We start from the raw sequence: 25,026 nt of genomic DNA, 5'->3' as shown, positions 1-25,026 counted from the left end.
TATGACTAACTCCTACAGAACTGTAGGCTGCTCCATTTACATCATTACTGTTACCTGAGCCACAGAGTAAAACTGACTTAGATACATTTAGCCATACTGCAATCACACCTCCGACTGCTAGAAAGACTGTCCATGAACTGGCAGTCCATCTTAGAAAAGAGACAAAGATCCAGAAGCCTTCAGAGTTGTCTGTGTGGAGCTATCTTTGTCCACTTATTTTGGTGTCACCAATGGTGGAAATTTAAATGGGAACCTGCTTTCAAGATAGTTTAAGCTAATACACTTATTTTGGAACATAAGTAGGTAAGAACATGTATGTAATTACCGCAGTTCAGATGACCAGCAATTAACTTACAAAACTGTAGTAACTTCTTTCCTTGCAAACATGTGGCAAGCACTAACACACGCACACACCAGTTACTGTCACCAATATTATCTGTCAAACCAGCAGTTTCACAGGAAAGTACTTTTCCTACTTTCTCATCTTTCCATGCGCTGCTGCAGATCTTGCGAAATCTTTCAGATATTTTTCTGACCTTATCTCATAGCTTGGCCCATACTTTGCCTACATCTAATGATTCCCCATTCTTTAATCTCCTATTTGCCTTAGTAAATTCTTCCACTGTGAATGATTTTGTGGCACTGTTAAGATTGGAGGCATTTATGGAAAATCCCCCTTTTTTGAATGTTGGTGGTCATTGCAATATGTGATCATCAAATCTGACAACTTGGTAAATAGTTATGCATTTTCAGCTTCCTTAGTTAAATCATTAAGATTCCTTTCTAATTTTGTGCATTTGCTTCTGCTGCAATTTCTACTTTGTTAGGCACTCTTGATCATTCAGCTTCCTTTTTAGTCAGTAAATTGTTTTAATTTCTGTTTTGAAAATTCCAGAAGCGTTTTAATTGTTCAAGACGATACATGCTTTATGCTATGCATAAAGGATAGCATATACAGTAAGCATATGACATACGAACGCTTTCTAGTTTGTCTTCCTCTCTTCTTGGTTTTCTAATTTTTCAATCTGTATGATGTTTTATACTGCTCTGACAGCTAAAAGGTATTAATGCTGTGGGCTGTCATTCAGAATGTGAAGGAAAATTCAGATCACGACAAGACACTATACTAATAATAGCGGGATTTAAACACTAAAACAGGAGCAAACAGTGAATGAGAAAAAAAGGTAAAGAAGAAATTTTAGAAAGAAAGAAAAACAGAGTGTACTTTGTCCAATTTTGTGAAATGTCTAACTCGGTTGTTTGAGGGACTAAATTCTCCCCAAAATACAGGTGAATTACATGGAAGTCAATCCATGTTCACTTACGAGGAACTACAGCAAATTAAATGGAGCACAATGACAGCACAGATTCAGCCCTTCAGAAATATGACGGAGTTCAGGTAGGTTTTCAAAATGAAATTAGACGGAGTTGCAGAGGAAAAGAGGTCTTTCTTCTCAAGACAATATTAGAAAATTAAAGGAGATTTTATCATTTGCAAAAAAAATGCAGCAATTGACAACAGTGCAAGCCGTAGAACTATACAAGTCTTGGAGTATCAGAACCAATACTCAGCAGGCTTTGGATCTATCTTTTGGCAAAATCTGATAGCAATGAAGCATTATGTGGCTTCTCCTAGCACTGTTAAGACTTTATGCTGGACCACAAAATGAAAAAGAACAAAGACAAATACAAGTAATAACATTTTAGCAACATTTAAAATATACTTCTACTATTCTATTTTCATCTCTACAGGGAAATTTGTAATTATACAAATTACATAAGGACAAAAACCTCCCAGATGGCTACCAAAATTGTAGTCATACAATTACTAGCTTGTACCTTTTTAGTTCTTACTTGAGTGATGTTGCAAGGATAGTCCACGCTGTTTCGATAACATCCTACTGGTATCTGAAAAAGAGGATAAAAAAAGGACTACTAGTGTAAAGTCACGCAGTAGAAACAGTTCCTTCTTTCATTTTTCAAATAAGCACATTTCACATTTAACACTTTTAAATGGCCAACACTGTGAGAGGGACAAAGAAGAGGTAGTTTCTAGTTTTTCTCTGGTTGTCACATATTGTCTTAATTTTTCCATATAAAATACAATGTACTTAATATTTATCTACTTCACAGGATGCCTGTGAAGCTTAACTCACCATTTGTGAAATGCTTTGGGGTTCTTAGTTTTACAGGACTACAGCATTATACATTTATTATTTTTGTGACTATATTATCTAATAGTTACATTTAGGACCAACTGGAAACATAATTTGCTAAGCAAACAGAGGCAAAACAGACTTACTGAACTCGAAATGTTTCACCTGAAACATCTTGGGTTTGACAGGCTTTTTCACTCAATTCAAGACCTTCGTGGAGCAGCCAAGGCCAGGAACCGGTGGTTCTGTGGTCTGTGGCTCAGGGGACAGAGTCGGCAGAGGACCCAGTCAAGGGCCTGGGTTTCCGGACTGACAGACAATACTCAGCGTTGCAGCCGTGCCTGAGACACTAGGCTTCCTCACACGGACCTGGGAGCCTGGAAACATGAGATCTCAGGCTTGCAGAAGTTTCCAGGCTCCTATCACCAAGCCAGGACTCAGAATCCCCACTGTAAGCTTAGAGGAAAGTAACTGAGGTTCAGGCAAAATCGGTATTGTGGGGTTTCTCTTGTGCTACTTTTTGCTCAGTTCTAAGCATAGTGTTTTGGAAAAGAGGTTTTCTGAAATGAATGAATACATACTTTCTCTGAATACATACTTTCTTTTTAACAAAATGTGGAAGTCTTTTAAAAATTCTGATATTTTCCTATATCTTTAAGATACATTTAATTGTATATATCTCAGTTAAGCTCGTTTTCCCACTTATGTGTACCATTGCCCTTCTAATTTCAGTCCCAGTGGATTCCAATCATCCATTATAATCAGCCTGTAAAGACAGGCTGAAATATAAGAATGCTCACCTTTGTCTCGTCGGTGCTATTCTAACATTTATTCTTGTGGCTTTGCTAAACAGAAGAAAAATCCTACAAAGCAATTGCAAGCTATCTGATGCTGGAAGTAGTTAGTACCCCAACCTCCCACGGATGTCCGTGGTCTGATCCTGCCATCACATACCCCTGCGCAGATTCACTGGCCTAAGTAGTGCAGGTGAAAATAAATGATTTTCTTTTTTAGAAAAGTGAACTAAGGAGCGGGATCTCCCAAGGTCTTTTAAAAAGCAAAGCGTAACTTCATACGCACATGTGAACCTCACCCTATCTGTAACTCCTCTTTCTGCGAAATCCTGACAAGACGGGAGCCCATCCGGGGATCGCCAAGGGCGAGGCGCCGGCCGAGATGCTTTCGAGGACGAGGGACGTCGGCGCAGGGCTCGCAGACAGACAGGGGCCAACGAGACTCGCGCCCTGGAGGAGCAGCCACCCAAGTCCCATGGGACTCGGGGGTGCCAGAGAGCCCTAAACTCCTGTGGTCAGGCACGAAGTACTGCCCGACTTGTCCTTGGGTGCGCAAACCCCTCAACGCGCCCCTCGCCCGCGCCACCGTAAACCGAGCGGGAGCGGCCGCAACGCGCGAGGTCACGCTCGCCTAGCGGAAGCGCGGCAGTCAAGAGGGAAATCAGCGTATGCTGTGTCTATTCCGACGTATCGCTTGGCTTCAGCTCCCCAAGGCCACCAGCAAGCGACTGCCTTTCTTTCCCCGCCGGGGCCTTGGCGAGCGCCGGACACCGCTGCCGTTACGTCGCCGCCCTGCGCCAGGCCGGCCCGCCCGCCCGCTCAGGGCCCGGCGGCAGGCAGGTGCCCGCCGGCCGCACCACTGCTGTCGGCCGGGGGGGGAGGGGGGAGCGCTGAGGGGCTCCTGCCGGGCCGCCCCCGTCACGGTGGGACAGCCGCACCGCGGCAGCCTCCCCCCGCTCTGGGGGCCGCCGCCGCCGCCGCCGAGTGGCGCCGCCCGGCCGGCAGGGGGCGCTGCGGGACGCGCGCCCGCCCCTCCGTCACCCCCGCCTTGGCGGTTGACAACAAACCGGCGCGAGGTGCGGCAGGGAGGGCTCTCAAGATGGCGGCGTCCCTAGACATGGAGCCGCCGGCGCTGAGCCTGGAGCTGCTGCCCACCGACCCGCTGCTGCTCATCCTCAGCTTCCTCGACTACCGCGACCTCATGAGGTGCGGGCCCGGGCCGAGGCCGCGCGGCGGCTGCCGAGCCGCGCTGGGCGGGCGGCGCGGTGAGCCGAGCCGAGCCGAGTCCTCGGCAGGGGAGGCGTTGCCCTGCGCGCCCGGGCCCAGCGCCCTCTGCAGTGGGGAGAGGAGGTGGCTCCTCCGCGGGCGGGCTGCCCGCGCGGGCCAACAGGTGCGCAGCGCCCCGCCCGGCCCCGCTCCGCTGCGCTCTGCTCCGCGCCGGGTAGAGGCGGGCGCGGAGGTGGGGTGAGCCCGGGCCGGGGCGAGCGGCAGGTCTAGCGCCGCCGGAGCGGAGCGGAGCGGGGCGGGGTGGGGTGGGGTAAGGTGAGGTGCGGGGGCATTGGCCGCCTGGGGAGCGACCGGTCACCTGGGGTTGCGTAACTTTCCCGCACGCGGGTGCCTGTGGCGGCAAACGGGGGGCAAGCGGGGTGCGGGTGCGCAGGCGGTTGCAGGCGCTGAAACCGAGCAAGAAAGCAGGGCAGTGTGCTCCTGAAGCACTTGTCAGGACGTGGGGAAAATGGTTTGGCTCGTTATGGAGGAACTGCTGTTTGGAAGACATCTCATAAAGCCGCGGTCGCTTTGAAGACTGTTTTTTTTTTATGTATTTAATTTTTAAGCAGAAGAGATTATTCCCTGTTTTTTTTTCTTTCTCTCCCAAATCATGTTATGTATTTGTTTGTAACCAAATTTCAGTTTAGAGATGAATTAATAACTGAATTAGTAAAAATTAGTGTTTCTCTGGCTCTGCTGTGTGTCTGTTGGCAAAGAAAGGACAGTCTTGTTCCCAGTACATATATTCAGTTATCTGAAGGAGCTGCTCTTTGAATCCGAGGAAGATTGAACAAAACTACATAGGAAGGCTTTGCTGGCAGAAAAACATGAATGAAAGTTGCAAGCTGGACAGTTTGCTAGATGGCTGAAGAGTTATGATTTACACTGAGGATGTATCTTTTCAGCTCAGAGCGGATCAATAGTTCATTGATTGCTGGCAGTGATTCAAATCACAATGTTTAATCAAAGAGGGAGGAATTTGTAAGAATCAAAATAAATAGAATATTATCAATTTTTTTTTTTTAATGAACGTTAGTCAGGAAAGCTAAAGACATCAGGGAAAAACTTGTTAGGGCAGCAGTAAAGAAGAGAATAAGCATAAGGAAAGAAGAATTGTAACAATTGTGTAAGTCCAGTGTAGATGATGTACTAAGAGCTGAGATGTAGTAAAGGCAGTTATGCTAGTTACTTATTTTTGTTGCATATTTGGTAAAAGGAGATGGATTTTGTTGTGCAAAGACAACTAAATATTTCTTAGGTTCCTTATAAGTAGGGATGATAATAGATAATTCTGTATAACTGACTGTTTGTAGTCCTCAAAGCATTAATTGAGGAGGTCTGTAGTTTGTTTATGTTTTAGTGTTTATCACAAACATTACAGTTTCCCTAGTATTTTTCAAGTCAGTTAGCCTCACAGTTGGCCCTTAAATAATGGAAGAACTGACCTGAGAGCAAATATTTATTTATTTGATGAGAATGGCTTTAATTACGTTTTTGAGCGTGTTTTTTGAAGCCACGTGTTCTTCTGATAAGGTGGTGATTTTGCTTCTCCAATAAATTACATGCTTGGTTGATAAACATCAATAAAATGGATTTCTGCAAGGCATTTGACTCGAGCATATTTTTGTTTACAGAATTTTTTACCATATCGTGACTAAGATGCTTGCACGGCCAACTGACAGGATTTTACTGTTAACAAGCAGTCATCGAATAATGGTGTTTCTAGTGGAGTTCTATATGGCTTACTAATAAATTCTACCAGCAAACCATTAATACAAATGTTGAATAGTTTCTTGTTTGAAAGCAAAGCCACTAAAACTTGCAAATGCTGCAAGGTAACACTGCAGTCCTACAGCACATCTATATTCTGGTAAAGTTCACCCAGTCAAACAAGTGAGTTGTGATTTCGAGGAGCAAAAAGTTGCAAGATCATGCCAATGGAAAGTGGTGAATAAAAAGATTTGAGAGTTATAATAATCAGTTTAATGTAACTTATGAGTAGAAATTGCTATGATAATAGAAGTGAATGCGTTTGCGTCTTTGTATCGCTGAGGTGGTAAGTGCAGGGCGTACAGGAGGCATTGCTTTATTTTTTGAGACTAATTTTGGTATGCTAATGCAATTCTAGTTTAAATGCCTTATTTGGGCAGGGAGATTGGATTGAACAGATACATATGAATAATTTTATAGCCTCAGTGCAAAATGTTTTTTCCCAGCTCTGGACTTTGGCTGACTTAGCTTATCAAAGACAAGATTGGGAGGCATCTTTGTTACAATATGTACCTATGCCCATTTAAGTTATTGATCTTTCTTACCTGCCAACTTCTGAACTACACTTAGAAAACGAGAAGCAGAAACTGAAAGCTGAAGCTTGGTAACCTCATTTGGGGAATGTAGATGTTAATGTGTGTTCTTAATGGCTGTGATTAACTCTTAGAACAAGCTACCAGATGAAGTGGTGTTGCCACATCTAAATTGACAGTATCTTTTTGGAAGTTTTCTTTAAAGCGTAACTGAATATTGGACTCAAACACAAGGAGCAACTCTTGTTTTCTGTTACTTAGGCTAGGCTGAATGAGACGATACTCTTTTCTCCTAAATTCTGAGAGTCTGAGCCTTTGAATAACATAGTCATTCCCTGTTCTGCATGTTGCTCGTGCTTTGCTACACTTTCCTGTTCGTATGAGCTTACTGAAATGCACAGACTGTCTTTCTGTATTGTATCAGTCATATAGTCAATAAAAGCTCTTTAACTGTAAAAGTAAACATTGGAATAGGCTGCTACGGTTCATGGCATCTCCATCAATGGTTTTAAAGAGCAAGTTAACAGACATCAGGAGTATGGCTTAGCTGCTATCTCCTTGCATAAAGAAGAAAGGATCAACCTAAATGATTTCTGAGAGCTGACTCCATACCTATATCCTACAGTTTTCCTTAATACTGCGTTTGTGATAATGCTGCACTATACAGCATATGATTCCATTAACTTCCTGAAGCAGCAGCCACCTAATACAAACAGCACATAGAAGCTCTTGCCACTGTAAGACATGCTCCTCAGATGTGAGCTTGCAGTACTTATTTCCAGATCTGCCATCCTTTGTATTTTTCCTTTGGGTTTTTTGTTTCCTGTCTTGAAATTTGTTATTTAAATAAAGTGGAAAATAACTTTCTAATAGTCAGACTGTATGATTTGATTTCTGTAGCTTACCGACTGAGCTTTCAGTGGTATGGCAACTGTGAAAGACCTAGTAGAGTCTGGCAATCCAGATGAGGAAGTGATTAAAATCCAAATAACTAGCCTAAGGTACTAGCATGCTTACAACTGATGGAGTGTTATTCCTGAATCTTTTAGATCATGTTTTCAATGGAGTAGATTGATAGTACGACCTGCTTTACAAAATTACTTAATTGCTGATGGTTCTCGAAGTCTATATTTACAGTAGAACGCTCTGACACTAGCTCACGGCTTATGCAGCCATAATGAAGACTTTTAGCCATTGTAAGCATGACTCTAATGTATAATATATTGGTCTGTATTTATCCCTATTTGTTTTGATATTCTCTTGCAATCAAGCTCCATGATTTTATATTTATAGTTGCTGCTATTTAAGTCGAAGACTAAATCAACTATCAAGCCACGATCCATTATGGAAAAGACACTGCAAGAAATACTGGCTTATTTCAGAGTAAGTGTTGCTGCTTAAAGCCTCTTTTTTTCTTTTTTTTTCCTAAAGAAAATAAGGCCTACGCTATTGTGCTGTCTGTCTGTGTACACATTACCTCCAGTAAGTCATGAAGAAAATTGAAGCTATTCGCCAATTTAAGAGTTAGAGGTATCAAAAATGTTAATTTCCTAGAAAGGTTTCATGAGGCTAGAAGTTTCTGAGGAGTTTTGTGGATAGGTAGAGAAGAAACGCCCTGTTAATGCCTAGGCTGAAGGAGAAGGTGCAGCCTGACCTTATCAGACATCAAATGCTCCATGGAGGAAAGTGATATTCCGAGAACCGTGATTTTGCAGGGGAAAGGGGGACACTGGGCTGAGTCAGAAGGCTTATATATGTGATTCTTTGGGAAAGCTGATTTTAAGGTTCCTGGTTTTCTCAAGCTCACTTTCCCTTTGTCTTACTTGCAGTGAACAGAGACTGAGAATGTCTATTAAATGGAAGCTAACTACAAAGTTATCAGCCCACATCTTTGCTAATCCAGCATGTTTTTGTCAAGTACAGCTGAGAAGGCTTGTAGAATTGACCGAAGTGAATTAGCAACAAATTTTGTTGCTGCTTATCTCTTCTTACATCTTGTCTTCTAGACAATATCTTTTTCTTTAGATTGTAAATTGTGAGGTCTATTAACTACTTAAGTAAGCAGCTCCAGATATTTCCTTTATTCAGGTTGTTGCTCCTTTTATTGTGCGAGTAGCCTGAGATTGCAGAGCAGCTGATGACAAAGAGTGTGCATGAATGCATAAGCTGAGTAGTGGCTAGAGGAGTTAATTTAGGAAAACTTCTCCAAACTCGTAGCTTGCAATCTATGTTATATCATATGGACTGTATTCAGAATTAATAGCAAACAGAAGGATGAATCCAAAAAGTTGCGCGTACAATGAATATTCTGATTATATATAGCTTATAAAGATGCAGCACAATTTATAAAAGTTTCACCTTGAGATGGTAAATTCAGTGAAACAGGAGGTGTGGGGAGAGAGCTGATGCCCAGAAAACAGTAGCGGGGGGCTTCTTGTTTGGTTTTAATACGTATTTGCATATTATACTCTGGAGTCCAATTGCGGGAAACTGGATGGAATAGGCCAAGTTCTCTCAGATTTCTCTGCATAAAAATCTGAAGTGATATCACTACTAGAATCAGAACTAAAAAGGAAAATCTGGGGAGGGGTGAGGGAGAGGAGGTTAGGAAATGGGAAACTCAAACCGAGTCCTTCATCCTTTAGAAAAGGAACTTGGTGTGTGCATGGGGGAAAATGAGGGGGTTAGGGCTCTGCTAAAAAGAACTGGCTCTGGGGTTGATTACTGAGGTGCTGGCCTCCCCTTAGCCAAGAAAGAGTAATCAAGGACACAGGTAACTTCTACAAGAAATATTTACAGGGTGAAAATATACTAAGACGTCTCTCACTTGCTGAGACATGATTCATTTTGGGTTTTTTCTTTAACTCTTTGGTTTTGATATTAATTTATCTAACTTCCCAGATTAAACTTGATCTACTTTTTTTCCTGCCCTCCGCTCTTCCTTAAGAAGTAAGGTTCTTCTCCCCTTATTAGTGCTAAAAGAGATCTTGAGGTGATATGGAGACTTCTCAATTGTTACATTTTTATTTAGGTGTATGGAGCTGCTAAATATAAATAAATGTATTAGCTGGAGTTAACTCTTTTGGATTCCGCGTGCTGACTGGAGTTGTGAGGAATTAGAATATACTGTTTAGACAAAGATTTAAGGGCTGCCACACTTCTGGAGGCAGGCATCCTTTGTCAGATGTTAGCCACCACTTTTCTGGCAGCCTGTCTTCCCCTAGTCTGCTGTTAAGACTGCAACAAGAATTGCGTATCCAGTGATTCCTTCTGGAAAGCCAGTTTCTCATCAGGGCACAAAATTCACATTCAGTTATCTGTTTTGCTCCTGAACTCTATGAGCATAATGATAAAGGCCTTCCACATACATGTGTGAAATGTCACCTGATTTAGCTATTCACCAGTCCTAAGGCTTAATGATAAGTAGTACTGTTTAAATAAAAGAAATACTATATCTGAAGTTTATCCTGATACTGAATACCTAAAAAGTTTCCTAATTTTGTTGCAAGTTGCTGTTGAATGGGTGCTGGAGGTAATGGAATGTGTGTACACTGAGAAGTATTCCTGGCATAACCCTGTGTGTACTGTTTCTGCCGAATAACAAATACTAACTTCTTGTTTTAGCAAGCAAGCTTCTTAGGTTGGAACTCTAACTTACTTTCTTCATGTCTACATAGAGAGGAAAAAAATAAACGGGATCAGAGCTGGAAAGCTATCTTCATCAGTACTTACTCTGATCTAGGAAGATATATCCGGTATTATGCTACACTGAAAAAAGCCTGGGATGACTTAGAAAAATACTTAGGACAGAGGTGTCCTCGGATGATTGGTTCTCTGAAAGGTATGATATCCTGCTTACTTCCTCTAGTACGTTGACTGGTACTACACTATATGTTATTAAGTTTCATAGCACTTCCATCCCAGCTGTACGTATCAACTACTGGCGTCCTGCTATCAAATAGATAAGGATAGTCAATAAGGAAGTCAGACCATGTATTAGGTTCTTGCCCAGGTGCTATTGATCCATAGATTCTCTGAAGATAGATTTCTTCTCTGAGAAGACTTTTTCCTAGTAATTCTGTTTCTTGTCTTTACCTCTGAATAATCAGGAAATGCTTTTGCTGCTTTTGTCTTTAGTTCCTGTGACAGGTGTTTGTGGGTTTTTTGTGCTTTTAGCATATAAAGGCAAAATAGCTTTTGCATTTTCGACTTTACTTCAGTCTTCTGTAGGAGTTTGACTATTACATTGAGAGGTTTGATTTTAATATGTACATGAAATACATTATTATTGAAATACATATTTCTGTGTTTACTTCTGTGGTAATGTTAAAACAATGCTAAGATTGCTGGGGTGGGCTACTTAACGGGCTTTGAGATGAGTAAACTTTCTCTTCATCAATTGGAAACACCTTATTACGGTAAGAATATTTATTTATATTTAGCAGTGCAGCTCTGATGAAATGATGTGAAATACGATTGTAAAGGAAAGATCTTAACACACATTCTAATATTCCCCTTTTGTCAGGAGCAGTGTACTGAGCACTTGGGGGCAGAGTGAAGAAACTCTCAAATTTGATGCTGCTTCATAGGAGCAGGAGTTCTTGATTCCCTCTCTGAAACTGCCGCCTAATGCTCTTGCGTTTCTCTTTGTGCACAGAAAGTGTGCAGGAGGAAGATCTAGATGCTGTGGAATCACAAATAGGTTGCAAACTTCCTGATGACTATCGATGTTCATTTCGTATTCATAATGGACAGAAGCTAGTTGTTCCTGGGTAAGGAGCTAAAACTATGTATCAAGTTGTTATTCATTTGATATTTCTTGGCATATTAAAAAGAGATAAAAATGGCTGCTGAACAGAAAAGATGAAATACTAAATGCATTTGTACCTAAATGAGGGACTATTTGAGGTGACGCTTTCAGAATTGGCTCTGTTCCATTCTCGGCAGTAACGAAAAATCGAGCATAGACTTCTGTTTGCTTAAATTACTCTTGCGCTTCACTCCTGTTTCCTTTTAGTTAATTCCAAAAAAAAAAAAAAAAAAAAGTACTGAAAACTTAACTGTTGCAATTTATACCAGTATAATTAAATGTCTATCCCAAAGTCTCACTTTGAATTACATAATTGAATTAGTCTCAGGCCTTACAAGTTTCAAGATTGAATAATTTTTATTTTTCTTCAAAATGGCTAAGGAACGAGCTTTCAAACCAGATAGTCACTTTAAATAGAACTGAAATGTCAGTTCTGCAAGTTGAAGTTTTCTATGTAGAAGATTTTACAACTGTATTCTATATCAGCAATTAAAAACTGCTTTTACATTAGGGTTAGAAGACGAGTGACTAGACATGGTTTTGTATCTTCTAACTATAGAAATAGTTCACGTTGGAGCACTTAGTTGTTAGCAGGCTGGCATCCGATGAAATGCCACAAACGTTAGCAAAAAATGGAAAGCTAGGACAAATCCTCCCTGTCTCTGCAGGGGCAATGCATTCAAGTTGCCTTGTTTATAACCTTCACTATAGTAAAGAGTATTTCTTGGTGCAGCTTCCACTAATTCTAATATTGTGCGTGCAGAAGGAATATGGGAAGCAGTTCTATGCAACCATAAAGATGACTTCTAGTTTTGTTTTTCAGGAGGCACCTTAGAAGGAAGGTAGGTGCCTTGATTCTGTAGACCTCGGGTGTAAATAACATGTTATTCATCTTGAAAGCTCTTCCATCTGTAGCCTGATGGACTCAAAAAGTGCTAGTTGTCAAGCACAAACAAACTATCATTGATCGATGGATGACTTTCCAATAGCTTTTATCAGTATAAGTGTGATTTGTGAAGCTTACTATGTAGGTGTATGCAAAATACAGCTTGTGAGCTTAGGTTGGAAGTAATCAAAATGCAGCTCTGCAACTTGTGCGTTTTCTGTTCTTCCTGTCTTTCCCTCCTACCACCCCATAAGCTGCTACTATGATGAGTAATATGCCCGTGGAAGGGCTGCGGCTGGGGATTCGTGCTTTTAATTGGGCATGCCTTTCAGTTTGAGTATCTGCCAGTGGGCTGTAGTCCGCTGCTGTGCCCTCAAAGTGAGGGAAGAAACCTACACACAGGTGAGCACACCTGGCTGGTTGAGCACTGACTGGGGGACCAGTTAAGTCTGACACGTGGGACCCTAGAGAAGAAAGGCTGCCATACTGCAGACGGAAGGTGTGGTGTTGCCTTTGGGGACAGGCTTGTTTTCTGCCTCTGCAATTCTGAGCTCCGCTGTAGAAGATGACTTCTGGGAGGATCAGGTGTAGGTAGGGGAAGTCTATGCAGTGAGCTGTTGGGATGGGCATGTTATGCCAAAAATGGAGGAGATTTGGGACTGATGTGGATGCCTCTTGCAAGTTGTCACTGTTAGGTGTTTCAGGCTGGATGTTAGCATTGTTCTGTAGGCTGTAGAACATGCTAATTCCAGGCAAGATTGCATAAGGAAAAACAGGAGGCATGGAACCTGTTGCCCTAGACGGGAGCAAGCTGTTTCATGCTGACATGTGGCAGCCTGTGTCTGAGTCACTGCTTTCATAACACCAGTAAAAGCTCATCATTTGTGAGAGTTTATGCCTGCAAATGTCAGTGAGAAGGAAATTAGAAGTGAGTATGGGTGGGGAGGTGTGGATTACAGGCTTGTTTTCTTAGCTTGGGAAAAGAAGGTTGGGGCTATCCACCTTGCGAAGGGGTGATTAGTGTATGACTTACAAAGTCAGGAAGGTTAGCTTGCTCCCGCGCACGCCATGACACAAAGTATTACTTAGTCCGTGCTACTCTACTGAGTGAAATTCCAGAAAGACAATTTATTGGAGGACCTGTCAGTTTTACTCTGATCCTAGGAATATTTTCTTAACTGCTGTATCAAGAGTATTGTGTTAACAGTGGCCTCAACCACCTTGAATTGGATGGTCAGATAGCTCTCTTTGGGCTGTAGTGATTTAGAGCGAGCTGCAATCCTTTGGGGAAGTTAAATGTGAAGTCTCTGGATTACCCACACCCGCACCAGTTCTAGAAGGTGTACTGTACTAGGTGCAAAATTCCTCTGCTATGATTTAGATTGGATTAGAAATAAAACTTTTTAACTAAACTTCTTGCACCAGTCTGCCATATGCAAAATAGTTCTTTTGTCAGAGCTTTTGGAGGTTGTCAGCCAAATTCTGTCAAAAGAAGGGTCAGAAAGCTGTTATTCCAAAATCCTTTGTATTCTTACAATTGCAAAAACTATGAACTCTGTTACATAAGGCCTACCTCTGTTCCCTCCATCTGCTGTATGTATGTAGTGTATAGCAATTGCCCTGTAAACTTTCTTGTGTGTCCTGCTGGTTCATAAGAAATATATTTTGCAGGGTTTCTCTCTTGAGGTTGTCCTCCCAAATGTTTTGAAATCTCATGTTAGTTGTATGAATACATGTAATGTAATGCATTTTTTGATCCCATTATTGCTATAATTAAGAAGTTAGTATACTATTTCAAACATGCTAACAACTTGAGATATTTTGCTTAGTTTTAAAATTGATCTGTAAAGTAATTTGAATTAAGAAGGTATTAACGTATAATTCTTAGCCAAGTGTTCTCAGGTATTCTTCTTTAGTTATTGGCTGGCACTTCAGGAGTTTGTGAGAGGACATCCGGTTATCAGAAGTTTTCCTGTTGGTCTGTATAGACATATCCTATAGAGTTCTCCAAAGGTCAAAAAGGTTTTATGAAAACAAAACCAGCTTTAAATACAACCAGAACTAGAAGTTCTTGTTTCTTAAATTCAGAGTGAACAAATTTAAATAAAATTTAAAGCAGGTGGACAGGAGTTGTGTATAAATCTTTTATTTTAGTTCTTCCTCATTAGCGTTTTCAGTTCTGTATTTAACTCTGCAAAGTTTTCTCTGAGGTGTGGCTCCTAGCTTATGCCTAGGCTAAGCGTGAAGCCTGCAGACTCTTTCCTGTCTCTCATGCTAAAACTTCTCTGCATTGTGCTTTCCTCTGGCTTTGACAAATGCAATCTTCTCTTATCTGCTAAACATACTGCTGTAGCGTATGCCCTTCTAGTTGATCACTTCGATCATGTTACACTTTTCTTCCATTGTCTGCCCCTTTATTACACTGAATATAGATTGTTTTTTTTTCCCCTCTCTTCACTCTCATCTAGCCCATCATGCGTATCGATTAACTCTGGCTTCTGATGCTCACCTCCTTTCCTAACCTACATTTTTCAGATTAGTGCTGCTTTTTTTTTCTTTAAGATGTATGTACTTTCTCCTGTATCAAGAGGCTTCTGTTACAGAAGACACACTATTATTTTCAAGAATGAAAAATCCTATCCTTTGCTGAGATGCTTACAAAGAGTTTGAGGAAAACTTGGAATGAGTTGATGGTCTTTGGTCTTGTCGTGTTAATGAGCACTGTCCTATTCTTTCCTTGTGTGTCTGCCTCTGTTAGTCTATCTTAGTTTTTATATTGAGATTATAATCACTCTGACTCAGTAATAGTTTTCCTTCTTCGTTTTGGAGAAAAGGATGAGAAGGAAGGAACACCTAGCTCATTGTAATTTGGGTTAATGGCTATTGCTATGGCAGCTTGATACTGAAATTTAAAAACTGTAGCTATTCTGATAGTATTGAAATGAGCTTGCACAAAAATTGAGATATAGAGCATTGACTATTATTATACTATTGTGTGAAGTTGCATCAGCTGTGAACAGGCAGCCTGGGGCTTCTTTGACGTAGTTGTGGACACGATGGGAATCTCCAAGAGAGTTTAAAAAGATGCTTTAGGATGGGCAAGGTGAACAATGAAGCGCTTCTCTTAGAGCCATCAAGAATTGCCCTTGGAATTGATGTTATGAACTAGTAACCTGGACCTGCAGCAGTTAGGAGTTGAACTTCATCTAGATTTAATAGGCGTCTAGAGCATTGACAGAGTTAATACTTAGAGAAGATTTAATGCTATCTTTGTGTTGTGAATAGTGCCTTCTGTTTATCTTTTTTCTTTTTTTCTTTTTTTTTTCCTCTTCCCTCTCTTCCTTGTTAAGTTTGATGGGAAGTATGGCACTGTCCAACCACTACCGCTCTGAAGACTTGTTGGATATTGACACAGCTGCTGGAGGTTTTCAACAGAGGCTAGGTCTGAAACAATGCCTTCCTCTTACTTTTTGCATTCACACTGGCCTGAGTCAATACATGGCCTTGGAGAGTGTGGAGGGTCGAAATAAATACGAGATCTTCTATCAATGTCCAGTAAGAAAGATATGCTTATATTTATAAATATACTTCTTGAATGATTGACAGTACCCCTTTGCATGTTATCAGATAGCCGAAATACTTGATATGGCTCCAGGTGAATATTAGAGGGCATGTTAGTTTCAGTTACTTGTCCTTGAGTTGCCTTCAGGTTGTCATGAACCCCACAAGTGGAATGGTTAATAAGTGAAATAAATTTACATGAAGTAGTTATTGGCTATACCAACTTCTATAAGTTTATGATAGTGGCAACATTCATTCTTTTTGGAAGATGATAATTTAATTTGTTGCAACTTTGGCAGATGTGTACTCCTGACCCTGTTTCTTAAAAGAGGAAAGGCTTCTCCATTGTGGAAGATTATTATCTGTATAGATCTCCTCTCCCAAATATGTTACATTTGAACTTACTAAAGTAATGATACCCTCTGGGTCGTAAGCAAAAACCTGCTCTCTAGTGAAAGAGCCCATTGGTCTCAAACAGATCTTTTGTAGAACTAAGTATTTTGAAAAATATTCAAATAGTTAGCAGCTATGGTATTTTAAAAGGGGGGTCTTGTTGCTAGTGAAGCTTAACAATTTTATACCTAACAAAACTTCAGCCACCCCTCCCTCCAAAAAAATGGTGTGTATGCTGAGGGTGGTGGTGGTGAATAAAGAATTTCTTGTAAAAAGATGGGAATGTCCTTCTTGCTGCTGAGTGCCTGGCTGTTTGTTTCCAAAGCACGTAGCAATGAGATTTCTAGGGAACATCTTGCTAATGGGACACTTGAAGGATGTTGAGATACCCCTTCATGTTATGCTGAGCGTCTAAACCTTCTGTGTAACGCTTGAGAACTTGGAAGGTTAATTACATGTTTGTATTTCTGTTTATCTGTGGATCGCCCACCTTGTTTCAGGGGAGAGTGTAGTATTAGGGAGATTTTTCAAGTTTTCTTTGTCTGTTTTAAGACCACTTTTTTGCCTTGTTTCTCAAATGACACATTAAAGCTAACTTTATGTTCATGAACCTTAGTGGAATGTCCGAGCTGCATATTTTACTGCCAGCTCAGCACTCATAGGGTAGGCATTTGTGTTTTGTGATGTATATTTGAGTGTCTGGCTGGGAATATAATGATGTATTAAGAAGCCAGAATTTCGTTTTAAAGAATATAGTGAAAATATTCCCTATGTTACATTTCAGGTGTTGAATTTTACCTTGAAAGTCTAATCCTCTCCTTTTAATATGTCCGTAACCTTCTTTCCCTTTTAGGACCAAATGGCTCGCAATCCATCTGCTATTGATATGTTCATTACAGGTAACACTTTAGAAGAAAATACTCTGCCAAATGTTTAAATGGCATTTTTTAGAAAATGCGTGTCACTAAAGCGAAATTGTGCAATACAGTTGACTTGAACAGTGTGTTCTAAGTTTTCTGAGCTGCTTGTGCAGCTGTAACCTACTTTAAAGCATCAGTGGTTACTTGAAATAAGATCCAAGTTTTCTCTATAAAGGCTTAGCCTTCTTTGTCTGTTGTATACAAATCATTCAGCATACTGACCTAACAAGATGAGCAAAGTCTTTAAGTTGGCCATCCTGAGAGTGATGTAAGCAGTTATTTAATACAGCATGCAAGTGGGCGGAAAGACTTTACAGTGGTTTTTGCAGCCATGTTAAAAGTTCAGCATGTTTCGTATCCCTTAATGAAATCTGTAGCTATGATTATAGTTAATTAGAAGAAAACCTTTCTGAGTTTTTGATTTGGCTGACTGCTTTGTTTGAAGTATAAAGGAGGGAAGGCAAAACCTGCATAGTTGTTTGGTTCTATATTAATCCTTTCTGATCATCTGTCTGACGTGTACATTGACTGGAGTAGTGTTTTGAATTTTTTCTGTTAGCTAATTCACTGTAATCCGGTAACTGTGGCAACATCTAAATTAATTCCTTCCACTCGGTGGAAAGCAGATGTGTTCTAATTGGTGCTGAAATAAATATTAAAAATTTAGCCTTGCTTGCTTCTTAGGATATATGTAATCAAGTAGCAGTGAGAAACCACGTTAGACAATGCTATGCCATTACTGTTTTGGGTTGAAGATAATTAAACTCTTAGAAAGGTTTCCCAAAATTGATTTTAAGTGGCTATGTGTTGATTGATTGTGTGAACTCATTTCAAAGCGAAGTAGTCAGTCTATCATCTGTTTTACAAAGGTCTAAAAGCAGAACGCGTTATGTGCTTTAGGATCATCATAGGAAAAACAGAGCAAAAACTCAGGAGTAATAGTTTGGTTACTTGCTTCTGTCCATGTGAGGATGATGTAGTACTTTAAAGGAACTCTGTGGTGCTCCAGGTTGTTGCTTTTATGGAATTGACTCAGTGTTGAGGTGATGTGACATCATACTTGAATGTATTCCACTTGGTTGAAAGGGTTAATCTTGAATCCTGACGTATCCCAGGGCAGGGGGAAGCTTCACGTGCAACACTTACCTAGTCTTTTTGAATGTGGAAGAGTAAATTGGTCCAGTTACTTTCTCCATTTGGAGTTGCTTTATACAAGGTTTGTTTTGTGCGTAAGTGATAGAAAGGAGGGCAATAAACTTGGGAGGTTCCTTAGAACCTCCAAAAGATCAAAGGATGGTACAAATAGCTCTCACTCAAAGGAAGAAGTTTTTTTGAACAAGTGATAAATACACTTAATCTAACAGAAGTGGCAGTACTTGGTGACACAGCAGTGAAGACTGAGATAATGGTTTCTTTAAATTTCTGCTTAAATCCAGTTTTGTATTGCTAATACTGACAATGTTTGTTGTGGGTGGGGATTTTGGGTTTCCTTTTGTTTTGTTTGGAGAACCGTGTACTCTTCTGTTGAACTCTGTATTACGTTGTTTTGCAGAACTATGACTGAGAAATTGGTTTACCAGTATCTCTTGTATGTAAACCTCTTCTATGAGAGTTAAATATGACAGCCTGAATATCTGCTTAGAAATCCAACTGTTCTCAAACAATGCATGAAAATGCCAGGTTCTCTTCTGAGTGACGCATAGCCTTTAGTCTTCTGGGTTTGTAGTCAGAGTGCAGAATATATCTGTCTCTATGCTTCAGCCCTGTTCTTGAGAAGAAGCAAATTGTGCAGCTTGCTAACAAGTTTCTTAGAAACTATTCATATGGAAGCTTGCATATCAAAACTAAGTCTGTAAAACCATAGTAGTCTATTGGCGTTCAGCAGGTCGAGAGTATTGGAATTACTTTGGAGCAGCTTATCTATGAAATAACTATGCAAGTAATATAAGCTGCTATACTTGTCATCTTTCCAAATCATAGCAACACAGCCGTGATCTGGAAATGAAGTGATGAAATAGACCAGCGTTTGAAGACCGTGATTGTGATGTGAAATACTTAGAGCTAAGAGATATTTCTGCTTAATGTGTCATGTCTAGAGTATGCCCTCTTACCTCTTAGCTCTTGGTTGGTCTCTCCAGATGGTCTTCAGTTGGTTGAATGGACTAGAATATTGACTGACTCATCTAAGAAAGTGTGAGAATTGATTGCAAAAATACTTATAGCTTTAAACTGTTTACTTATATGTATCATAAAATGCATAGTGGTAATCTTGCCTGTCCTTATGAACACTTTTCTTCTTTGGCATCTAGGTGCATCTTACTTGGAATGGTTTACATCTTATGTAAACAAAGTTGTAACTGGTGGTTATCCTATCATCAGAGACCAGATTTTCAGGTATGGTGACTAGGATTTAAAGCTTCACTGTAAGAGGCTGATACTTGTTTTAGAATTATGACGTTTTTCTAAATAACTAGCTATGGGCGTTTGATATGAAAGCCGATGGTGTGGAGAGGAGGAAGTGTGTGAAAGTTGTTGGAGATGTAGCTGTAAAACGCAAGGCTTAAAGAAACCTGTTTTTTTTTTTCTCACTAGAACTTGGAGTTAGTCATGTTGCAAAATTGCAGCCCCGTTAATACAATAAAACTGACCTGAAACTTAACAAAATAGTGTTTCTTGTGTTCCCTGTGAATATGCTGCAGCTGTAGGACTGTTCTGAGTTATTAAAAAATGCAGTTTGAGTGAACTGGTTTCTAAACAACACTGTGATGAATAAGTAAATAAACAAGATTTATTGAGGTGTTTGTTTTATCTGTGTTTTTAAGCTTTTATGAATTTGGGCAGGGAAGGGGAGGATAAAAGTAAGAGCCTTAATTGTGTCAGACTGTATGCTCCAGCTCTAGATCTCTAAATTAATTTGCTGTAGAAGTTGTTAGTTTTGTTTTCCAAATAGCATAAAGACGCATTCTTATTAAGCAGGTGTGAGGCTGACTTCAGATCAAATTCTACGCCTGGCTTTTAATACAAGCATTGATGCAGGTAGAAAGAGATCCAGAGCTGTGTTAGTTTAGGTGATGGGAAGTATATGTCACAAAGACACTGCATACATACTTTAGATCCCAAAAGCAAAATCAAAAATTCCTTTTTTAAATCTAGCATCATGGTGTTCTTGTTAATGATTAACTAATTGCTTTATATGTTTAGTTTTCTGATTTGAATGTGTAGAGCAATTTGCAGAGTTAGCGTTTTCCTTTTTGTAGGTATGTGCATGATAAAGAATGTGTTGCTACTACAGGAGATATTACTGTTTCTGTGTCCACATCTTTTCTACCTGAACTCAGTTCTGTACATCCACCTCATTATTTCTTCACTTACAGAATCAGGTAAGAGTAACAGCTAAATTGACTCTTCTATAACATGGGAAAGACCTATGTAATGCCTAAGTCGCCAGTTGTTGCAAATTTACAAACAGCATTCACAGATGTACTAAAATGAATAGGTCTAGATGCCACGTATTTGAATGTGCATAGCATGCAGTACTTTTATTAAAAAATTATTAAATCGTATCTAGTCAGATATGTAAAATACTGGTCAAGTGGGTAATTTGTAAGGTATAGAGATGGAGGGGAAAGACGTTACAAGTAACTTAGACTTAGAAAGGGATAAATAACAATAAGGAAGCAGGGACATAGACGTGGATCCTGGCAACTGATTCAGTATGCTTTACCTTAGCTTTTTTTGTCTAGGCTACTCTGAGAGGTACCCTAAAGATACTAAAGTGTTTCTTGATGGTTATGTAACTACTTCCATACGTGTTAAGTATGCTGTTTGGCTTCTAGAATTGAAATGTCCAAAGATGCCCTTCCTGAGAAAGCTTGTCAGCTGGACAGTCGATACTGGAGAATAACAAATGCCAAAGGTGACGTAGAAGAAGTTCAGGGTCCTGGAGTAGTTGGTAGGTACAAGTATAAGATTGCTTCTATGAATCTGATGGAGAATGTTTCCATGCTTTATGTAAATGTTGTAAAGACTATGTTAGCCTTCCTCGCAATGACAGAGGGTAGTGCTTGCATGTTTTGTATCAACATCCATTTTCTTGCTTGAAAGGAAGAAATAAGTATCTGGTTTGTTTTTAAAGTTGCTTTGCAAGAAAGTCTGAATGTCCTGGTAGTTGACCTGTCTTCAAACAGTTTCTTTTTAGTGTCAGTAGTTGCTGAGAATCACTTGTGTCTGCTGGGTTATAAAATGATCTACCTGAATCTTGTAGAGTGCAAGTGCTCTAGCAAAATGCTGAATTGTAGTTCTACTTCAGTCTTTACTGAATTAATGTTTTACCAACAGGGGAGTTTCCGATAATCAGTCCAGGGAGAGTCTATGAATATACCAGCTGTACTACATTTTCCACAACTTCTGGATATATGGAAGGATATTACACCTTCCGTTGCCTCTACTACAAGGAGAAATTCTTTAATGTTGCAATTCCCAGATTTCATATGGTGTGTCCAACGTTCAAGGTTTCTACAGCACGGATGGTAAGTGGAGATGCGGTTGTGCTTATACTAGACTTTCTCTCTAACCTCGTGTTTGCGGTGAACACTTTTGTTAATTTTAATAGGACAGTGTGTGTTAGACTTCAGTATCATGACACTTTTTCAGTTTTGGAATTTGCCTGTTTTAATATCAACAATCCAATGGTTTTTTTGAAAGTCATTCTTTTTTCAGATCCACTTTTCAGAAAATCACTTAGTCTTGGATTTTGACAGTTTCCAATCATATGAATTCTTCTCAGCTTCTGAAGTGTTTACAGGCAAGAAAACACTTCTGGTGTAAAAATTACAGTACTGAACAGTATTCAGATTGATAACTCCATACAAAGCATACAGCAGTTAAGCCTTCGTCAGTCTGGAAACTTGACTGTGGTGGTAGGATCTGTAGGCAGTTTGTACTTTGGTACGTGAATCCTTATTGTTTTGACATGTAATGCTTACCAATTTAATTTAGGATCCTAGCTTTCATAGAAAGCTGTAAATGTCTATGGGCCTTCCTCCTCGAGTCCTTACCTCTGCCTGGTATCAAGGTCAAGCTTGGTGCTGTGAATGAGATCAGTAGCCCTGTGGCACATGACCGTTCTGCTGTCATGTGTCTGAACACAGGTGCCCCCAGGGTGCACAAATATATACATATATCCATTCAGGGTATATTTCAGAGGTATATCTATTTATGCAGATTACAGCAGTGTTTACTTTTTTTTTTTCCCCTCTTTAAGGAACTGTCATATCTTTTTTTATTTGTTCCTAGCAACATGGCATTGTATTAGCCCTTTGGATTTCATGGTTTTCTTAAATACTCTGTCTTGGTACGACTGCACTATAGTCTGTTTTAGCCAGAATAGTGTATCTGCTTTCTTGGAGAACTTTAGATTGGCCATTATTTAAAAATGGTAGCAGTCCTTCTGATGTTCCGCTAGTCCTCACTGAAAGTGCGTTTCGTGAAGTCACGTAGTGACTTAGCAAAACAGTATATTTAGCTTACTGTTGATTATTATGTAAGCTTAGTTTGTATATCGTTGCTAAACCTAAGTATTTTAGATTTTGCACATTTGAAGAAGAATGCTTATTGGCTTTATTATTAGCATAGCTTTTATTTAATGACTAATTCTGATAGAATTTGAGAAAGTTTGTTTTGGCTTTTTTTTTTTTTTTTTTTTTTTGCTAGTACTGAGCCTTTCCTCAAGTATAGGCATCTATGCTGATTTTACATGTTTTCCAAGGGATTTGAGAAACTCTCATTACTACTCGCTATAACGTTAAGTGCCAGCAGAGGTCGTGCTTGTAACAGAAAATGCCATGTTTAGCCCTTGCTTATGTTTATGTGAATTATCACCTCTCCTATTCAGTTGACTATAAAAATCAATGGTTTTTCTCTCTTGTTGCTCTACCTCTGATTTTAAAGCTAGTAGTAACTCTATGTTTAAACTCTATGTTTTAGCTTTTGTGCAGACTTTTTAACTTGTGCAGAAATTTTTTAGTCTGCACAAGCCAACAGGAAAACCAGAATGACTAAGGTACTAAATTGTGGCTTTACATAGTAGTATATATGAAATAATTAAGGCAAATAGATATCTTTTGTGTTAAAGGTCAAATGGTTTGGCAGAATTCTCTGTTGCAAAGTAAGGTTAATAAGAGTACAGAACTGCTTTTGTTTGAAGACACTGATAATTACAGTATGCCTACTTCAAATAACTGTGATAATATGGACTCAAAATTTTTAGGGGCAATTGTTGATGCTTTCTTATAAGTGGCTGGGCTACAAGATTTTAATTAAATATGGATGTGTCTTGTATTAGGAAACAAATCATAATGAGTATGCAGTGGATGAAGACGAAGATTCCACAGACACTGATGAATATGAAGACAGACGTAGAGTGTTGGACATTCCTGCACCTTCTGGTCGCTGCCCACGTCATACCTGATGGGTGGTTTTTTTTTTTTTTTTTCAAAATTAAACAAACTTGGTTGCAGAAGCTGAACTCTTTGGGACTAGTGCATAAGAATATTTCTGACTATTGTAAATGAACTTCCCGTTGCACATTGGGGCAACTAGCATGAATGTTGGTGCCTGTTCTAATATTCATCAGAGTATAACTTTTTTTTTTTTTCTCCATGGTTTGGAAGAGGGGGAGGCAGGGAGGAAGAGAAAGGTGTTTGGGTTTTGTTCACTTTTTTCCAAAGTGCTAAACAGCTCGATAGCCTGAGGTAATCATATCTTACATTTTTAAACTATTACCTATTTATGATCATATTGCAAATATGGTGTGGGGATTTGTTTTTATACAAGCATTTACAAATTAGCAATAGACAGGACTGCAAAAAGGTGTATACTATTGTCCTTTCTCCTGGGTTTCTACTGTTGATAACTTCTGCTAGGAATGAAACTTGCAGTTTGATCTGTGTTGCCTGGTTGGGTTGGATTAGGTGCTCTTATGCATATTTTTTTTTATTAACCTAAAAGTACTAGAAAATTCTGGTCATCAAATGCATAAATTTGGAATGAAACTGGCCTTATTTTTAGACAATCTGTCTTTCAGCTTTATTTTATGCTAAATGACTCTGATTGGATAATGCCTTTTGGAATGTGATGTACATGAATAATCTGCCGCTCTGTAACGAAGAAATTTCTCAATGACTACAAAGTATGAATTTGTAAATATATTTTGAATTTTTTCTTTATATGATGTTTGCTGTTCAGACTTTGTCATAGATGACATTTATGTTGAAGTATCATGTTTCCCTAAATCCTCCTTGGATTTTTATAACTACACCTGAATCAAAAAATTGGAGCTTGACAGAACATCAGATGACTAGAAACTTTATATTGAAAGAAGTATCTGTTTGCTTTATCACTTTTTTTCCTCCATTGTCATCAATAAACACTTAACTGCCTCCTTTGCTCTAAAGTGCTACTTGGGACTCTTCCTGCCAAGATTTTAGAAAAAATTGACTGCATGACTAGCATCATAGTAGTCGGTTACTCTTTTTGATGTCTAGAATTAGTAGTTTCTCTGAGGGAAACCAGTACGTTGTTGTTCCAACAGAATCCTTCTTTTACTGGCTAGCTACAGCTATTGTGGAAAGTCTGGGTTTTTTACAGAACATAACACTAGATTCTCCACGCGCTTGTCTGTCTTCTGGTGCCACACATCAGTTGGATCTTCAAAGGTGGTACAAAGTAGAAAAGCAAATGTTGACTGTTACCCCTACAAGTCATGCAGGTGAAACACCTAGAGAAGGGGGGGAAAAAAAAAAGATTTGTGTGTGCCTTTCATAGAAGTCTGGATAGCTGTGTGAATTACTGAAATAGTTTTAGATGTTTTCATTTTGAGGACTTCGCAGTGTTAACTAGAGGGAAAACTTGATGTTTGTGGCTTGATGTCTGTT

General features: G+C 39.6%; 1 protein-coding gene across 1 annotated transcript; it reads left to right on the top strand.

Annotated features, from left to right (window-relative positions):
* Nucleotides 1–3,965: 3,965 nt before the first annotated feature.
* Nucleotides 3,966–24,531, top strand: FBXO3 (F-box protein 3). Its single transcript, XM_068945438.1, has 11 exons — nt 3,966–4,156; nt 7,816–7,905; nt 10,200–10,363; nt 11,180–11,294; nt 15,569–15,773; nt 17,026–17,071; nt 19,402–19,486; nt 20,350–20,472; nt 20,929–21,044; nt 21,431–21,621; nt 23,436–24,531. The coding sequence occupies exons 1-11, from the start codon at nt 4,050–4,052 to the stop codon at nt 23,559–23,561; spliced, it is 1,368 nt and encodes a 455-aa protein (XP_068801539.1). The 5' UTR covers nt 3,966–4,049; the 3' UTR covers nt 23,562–24,531.
* Nucleotides 24,532–25,026: the final 495 nt, after the last annotated feature.

This window comes from Struthio camelus, chromosome 5, assembly GCF_040807025.1.
Source record: "Struthio camelus isolate bStrCam1 chromosome 5, bStrCam1.hap1, whole genome shotgun sequence".
Lineage (NCBI taxonomy): Eukaryota > Metazoa > Chordata > Aves > Struthioniformes > Struthionidae > Struthio > Struthio camelus.
The sequence above is the reverse complement of the archived record's forward strand: the minus strand, read 5'-3'. Positions and strand labels throughout refer to the sequence as shown.

Bases quoted from the DNA above. Each gene is read 5' to 3' on its own strand.
- FBXO3 (XM_068945438.1), top strand. From the start codon at position 4,050: ATGGCGGCGTCCCTAGACATGGAGCCGCCGGCGCTGAGCCTGGAGCTG. The intron at 19,487-20,349 runs GTATGGTGACTA...TCCTTTTTGTAG, and splicing joins ATCAGAGACCAGATTTTCAG to GTATGTGCATGATAAAGAAT. The intron at 21,622-23,435 runs GTAAGTGGAGAT...GTCTTGTATTAG, and splicing joins AGGTTTCTACAGCACGGATG to GAAACAAATCATAATGAGTA.